This window comes from Vigna radiata, chromosome 3, assembly GCF_000741045.1.
Source record: "Vigna radiata var. radiata cultivar VC1973A chromosome 3, Vradiata_ver6, whole genome shotgun sequence".
Lineage (NCBI taxonomy): Eukaryota > Viridiplantae > Streptophyta > Magnoliopsida > Fabales > Fabaceae > Vigna > Vigna radiata.
In genome coordinates, this window is record NC_028353.1 from 1,543,470 (window position 1) to 1,549,619 (window position 6,150).

The following is a 6,150-nucleotide window of genomic DNA, read 5'->3' on the forward strand; positions in this document are numbered from 1 at the left end:
AATAGTAAAAATATAAATGGTGAATATTATTTTGAAATTTGGAAATGACTATAACAAAATATTGTAAAAATGCTAAAAACAATTAAAAGAGTAAAAAATTGTAATTGGTTATGTGAAGTTTAGTTATAAATAATGATTAGATTAGCACGTTTTGGTCTCATGTATGTGTTGATCAAAACGTCAACTTTTAATTATGATGACCAAACAAACCAGTGTCCTTATTTCTTAATCCAAACCTGCTAACTCCATCATAAACCAGACACCACCATCCTTCATACTAAATAACACTCTAAACCCTAAATCATCACATCTAGTCATCAACTTTCCATTAGTGTGATAGAAAAAAAAATCAAAAATAAAATAAATGCATTAAAAAAACGCATGAAAGTCACTCGCAAAAATAACGTGTGTTGATTAAATTAATCAAACCTTAATCACGCTTATAAAATAGAAAAACTATAAAAACTTGAAGAGAAAAAGAGAAAAAGAGAAAAAGAAAAACACTAAAAAGAATGAAAAAAAAGTATAAATAATGAAAATAATTATATTCAAAATACAATTTCTCAATGCAAATTATAAATATATTTCTCAAAAGATAATTTTATTTATGTTATTATAAGCACTATTGTTATCACTAGAATTTGGACAGTCTTGAGACAAATTGTTATATATATATATATATATATATATATATATATATATATATATATATATATAAATAAGAAAAATCTTCTTGCTAAGTTGTGGATATTTTTAGGAATGAACTTTGTTAATGACATCTAAATATTATATATATTCGAGAAGTCTCTATAATACAAACAAAAATCTAAAAAGAAAATATAAAATCATAATAATATAAGAGTTAAAAATAAAAGAAATTTCCTTTAGTAAAATATATATATTTATAAATCTTTGAACTTTACATGTAAGATTGAGTGACAAAAAAAACTTCCTATTCTTTATTAAAGTCCTTAAACTTCATTGTTAACATTTGTATGTTAATTAATATGCATGTTCCATAGTTTATTTTTACAATCACATCATACTATTTATTTTTAAATTGCGTGAATAAATATAAAAGAATTTACTTATTACACTAATAGGGATAAATAATAGTCAAGGGATTTTATTAAAAAAAAATTAGATATTTTTAAAGTGATATTTTTTAGAAGTAAAAATCGACATTATACAGAATCATTTATTTTGTATTTTATACCTACAAGTAAACAAATTTTTATTGTTGAGAAAATAATTTTGCCACAGAAAAGTAAGCAGTGAGGTGACATTAGATTTTTGTGTACGGACATCCTAAAGAGAGGTTTTTTGTCGGATTAAGTGGCAGAGTTAAGCTTTCCTCCCTCCACCAATCCTAAATTTATTTCTGACAACAAACAAATAGGGTTTTTGTTCATCCATCTGCTTCCGATAAATTGTTTGTGGTTTTGATGAACCACCCAAGTGGCTTCTCACATCTGTTACTATGGGATTTGTCAATGTTTGGGATCATATTTTATACAAATATCAATTTATCAAAACCGCTCTTCCAAGTCCAACATGTGAATCCCGCAGCATTAAAAAACCAGACATCCCCACTTTCTCTCTCTCTCTCTATGTAACTTCCAGAACTTTCCCACCCACTTTCTCTCTCTCTCTCTCTCATCCACTTGCTATTTCCGGAAAATGGTTAAATAAAACAAACCATATTGCTTCCAAGAAGTCTAGAATCTTCTAATTTACTTTTTATTTTTTATTTTACACTTAATCATTTCTTTTTCTCTCTCTCTCCCTACATAAACCCTCAAAACACTGCATCACCTTTCTTCCTAGATAGGTATGTGTGTGTTATGACAAACAAACATCCTATCCTGTTTTTAACTGCTCAAACGACTTTCCAAACAAGGAAACAGAGTCCTCTGCATTCTCGCTTCACAAACCAAACTCCAAACCTTCACTTTTTCTCTACTTTTCTCTCTTTTCTAATTCAAACCCCTTTCCCTGTCCTCAATTTCTGCTCCATTCGGATTACGCTGCACTATATCCACTTTATCTTTTCTTCTCCTCTGTTTCCATGTTTTCTTTTTCACTATTATTTTTCTTCTCTGTTTCATGTCAAATTCATCCATACTTTCTACATATCAACACACCTCACAAACATTAACCTGAAGCCAAGAGGGAATTGAATTAACATATCGGAACCGTACATATCGAATTTTTTTATTTTTCAAAAATGAACTATTTGTACCCTGTGAAAGAAGAGTACTTTGAATCGTCACCACCATCCTCCTCATCGTCGCCAAAGTCTCAAACGGGAGGTGATGAGTCAGCAATGGTTTTTCTTCCAAGGCCAATGGAGGGGCTTCACGAAATAGGGCCACCTCCATTTCTGACCAAGACCTATGATGCCGTGGAGGACCCTACCACTAGCCACATAGTTTCATGGAGCAGAGGTGGTGCCAGCTTTGTGGTTTGGGATCCTCACGCTTTCTCCAGAGACCTTCTCCCTCGATACTTCAAGCATAACAATTTCTCCAGCTTTGTAAGGCAACTAAACACTTACGTAAGTCTTCTGTGTACCACCATCATCTTCACTGTTTCCTTCTGGTTTTATGGGAAAGTGCAGTTTCACAAGTATTTTCATGGTGTTCTCTTTCTTATTAGAATTGTATTTCTATATTTAATGAAAACGTCTTCTAAGCCAATTAATTGACCAAATTTTTCAATCCCATTGGAAAACTGTACAAGAAATATCTATGAAACTGTATATTGAATGGATAAGTAATAGTCCAATTAAGAAACAATCTTTTTCTTTGAATGAAAGATAAGTCTATCTCTTTTTTATTTTTTATTTTGCTAGCTCTTTTGTAGTGGAGTATAATTTCACTGTTTTATCATTTTAAATTTTATTTCTTCCTTGTCACAGTGGTAAGTTTTCATAATTTTTTATTATCAAAACGGGCTACAAAATTTATTATATGTTACTGTAGTATTTAAATATTCAAAGTCACATGTTGTCTATTGGGTTTTTTCAAGATTTCTAGATCTCTCTATTCTCCTGTCTCTCTCTCATTCATTCTGCTGTGGCCTGCCGTAGTGGTACAGTTTGGCATCAAGCTCTATCAATTTGTTCATTTTCTATCATAATAATTATAGCAGTTATGGTTTCAATGTATTCAGCGTGTGTTGTACTAAATATGGGGTTAAATTTCATAGGGTTTTAGAAAGATTGATCCCGATAGGTGGGAGTTTGCAAACGAAGGATTCCTGAGAGGACACAGGCACCTTTTGGCAAACATAAGGAGAAGAAAGCAACATTCTCAGCCTTCCACTTCTCAACAAGGACAAGGGCACTGTGTTGAAGTTGGTCGTTTTGGACTTGATGAAGAGGTTGATCGTTTAAAGCGTGACAAGCAGGTGCTGATGATGGAGCTTGTGAAGCTGAGACAGCAGCAGCAGAATACGAGGTCGTACCTTGAGGAAATGGAGGAGAGGCTACGAGGGACAGAAATTAAGCAGCAGCAGATGATGTCTTTCTTGGCTAGAGCTTTGAAGAACCCCACCTTCATCCAGCAGCTACTCCAGCAGAAAGAGAAGAGGAAGGAGCTTGAAGAGGCAATGTCGAAGAAGAGGAGAAGACCAATCGAGCAAGGAGCAAGTGGGGTTGGAGAATCAAGCATTGGAAGGGAAGGAAGAAACAGCGTTAAAGTGGAGTGCCAAGTGTTTGGGGAATATGGATTTGGAGTCTCAGAGTTGGAAGTGTTGGCTTTGGAGATGCAAGGTTATGGTAGGGGAAAGAGGGAACAAGAGGAAGAGCCTGAGGCACTAGAATCACAGGAGAGGTTGGAGAAAGAACTTGATGAAGGTTTCTGGGAAGAACTGTTCAGTGAGGGTTTTGAGGGTGAATTAGATATTCCAACTTCACAAGACCCAGATGAAGAAGAAGATGTCAATGTGTTAGCCAATCGCTTTGGTTACTTAGGGTCAAGTCCTAAATGAACCACATAGGATCATGATCAGTAAACCTTGAATTTGTTCACTAGGTTCAAGTAGTGTGGGTTTTTTTATTAAGAGGAAGCACTCCTGTGAAGGGCATCATCTCATTTGGCAGGATATATGTGGAAATTGATTTACTTTTTGGTGTTTCTAACCCTCGTTATATGATCATGTGCTTTTCTAGCACTTGGTAGAACCTCAAGTTTTCTCACATTTCGATCTCTATGTTTGATTAGGTAGGTTGCAGCTGTTGCTTGGACAAGAATCTATGGTAGTGATAGCGAACGTTATTTACTCAAAGGTTCAGTTTAATGTTTTGTTTCCATTTTAAGCACTGAAACCCCCCACTTTGTAATGCACGTATAGCAACCAAGCTATGGTTTTTGCCTCTTTGTTTTGATTATATTACCTTAACGAATGTAGATTATTCAGAAGCTGTAGAATGGATACGAAGTAGCTGATCTCCAAGAATCATAACTGATTGTTGCTTTTGAACCAAGATCCAGTTGGTGGTTAACCTTGTCGGTTTGATTTTTTCCCCTTCCTATACTTTTTCATTGCGTGAGCTTCGTGGTGTGGTTAGAAAAGACCGAGGCCACCCGACAAATTTCATAATGTTACAATTAGGTCTTTCAAGATTCCATTCACGTTTAAACCTTAAAAACAAAGTAATAAACACAGATGTGGAGCTCTCACTCGTGCCACAACACGAAACGTGTCAAGAGTCTAGGGCATAATCAAATAATGGAAAGTGATAATGTTTAGCTTTATTTGATGCATTGACAAACCTTTGGATTCTTTTCATAGTGCCCTCTCTTTACTACTGCTAGGTATTCAATCACATGCCTCCAAATGTCAATTAACAGCCTTCTGATGCAACTTTTTTTAACCCTTTTTATTTTTTAGTATTGTCATTGAGAGTTATGAAAAATGCTAACATTATACTTTTTCTATATATATGTTTTTGCTATTTGTTGAGTCATCTTTCATTTCAACTACTTACAGTAAACTGACTCGGATTGTTTATTATGAATAATTGCTTATTGTAAACTTAGGATAAACCAGAAATTTAATACTTAATAACAAAATTAATGAGTTTGGAGTTTACTCGGTTTACTAGTTAAACCACAAATTTAGTTGCATCCTTAAAGAAAATATAGGAGATTATAGTTAACAATGAGTGTTATAAAGAAAATACATTATAACGATTACAAAATTAGCATACAAAAAGTTGAAATGTGAATAGAGTAGGCTTGTTAATTAACCTCCACTATTTGACTTTTAGATATAATACTTAAAAATTGTAATCTAAGCCATTCTCTCATTCATAAATATTGATGGTTAGCCATTAATTTCTAAAACGTGGGATTGTCTTCCATTAACTATACAAAAAGAATTTTGATGATGGTTATATCTGGTGAGAGTAATGGAAATATACAGTGTTAAGTAGGTTACTAAGCATAAATCTTCACATTCGTCGGACCTCCTTCAATAATTACTTACTATATATATATATATATATATATATATATATATATATATATATACACACACTAAGTGTACTTTTCATTGGCAAACAATGATCTCATGCATGTGAATCAAATTTCATTCCTTTTAAATTCCTTTCATGTATTGAAAATAAAATTAAAGGTCATACTGCGTGCACATGTTAGTAGAAGATGTATTTATGAAAGTTGATTATGTGTAAAATTATAATTGTATCCAAGATATTATATTCTTTTAAACCAGTCTCCTTTTTAGAGTTTACATTTCTCTGTTATAATATACAAATAAATGTTGACCGTGATTGCTAAGAAAATTGAATAAACATTAATTCCAAATAAATTATAGTTTTTAAAACTTTTAGTTTATTCATAGTGAAACTCTATTTTATATATAGTTTTCATGGATTTGACAGATTGGTTGGGGTGACATGTAATATGGATAAAACTGACCCGTTTGATAGGTATGAAAGTGTCTCTTAACCACTTGATTATGACAATTGTTGAACAAAAGTTAAGACGTAATTAATGTCATAATGACTACATACAACTTGTTAATGATTTGTATTAATGATCATTAAGTAAATTAATAGGTGAGATTCTTATAAACTCTAAAATTAGGGATTTATTATCTAGGTAAACTACTTTTAACTTACTC

The 6,150-nt window shown here is 32.6% G+C and overlaps 1 protein-coding gene across 2 annotated transcripts; it reads left to right on the plus strand.

The window, feature by feature from the left end:
* The first annotated feature begins 1,812 nt into the window (after nt 1-1,812).
* Nucleotides 1,813-4,760, plus strand: LOC106758022 (heat stress transcription factor A-7a). Of its 2 annotated transcripts, XR_001375553.2 has the most exons (3): nt 1,813-2,557; nt 3,211-4,291; nt 4,414-4,760. XR_001375553.2 is itself a non-coding variant. In XM_014640911.2 (2 exons), the coding sequence occupies exons 1-2, from the start codon at nt 2,228-2,230 to the stop codon at nt 3,991-3,993; spliced, it is 1,113 nt and encodes a 370-aa protein (XP_014496397.1). In that variant the 5' UTR covers nt 1,813-2,227; the 3' UTR covers nt 3,994-4,393. The 2 variants fall into 2 exon arrangements, 1 of the variants encoding a protein (XP_014496397.1); XM_014640911.2 differs by lacking the exon at nt 4,414-4,760 and having other exon boundaries at nt 3,211-4,393.
* Nucleotides 4,761-6,150: the final 1,390 nt, after the last annotated feature.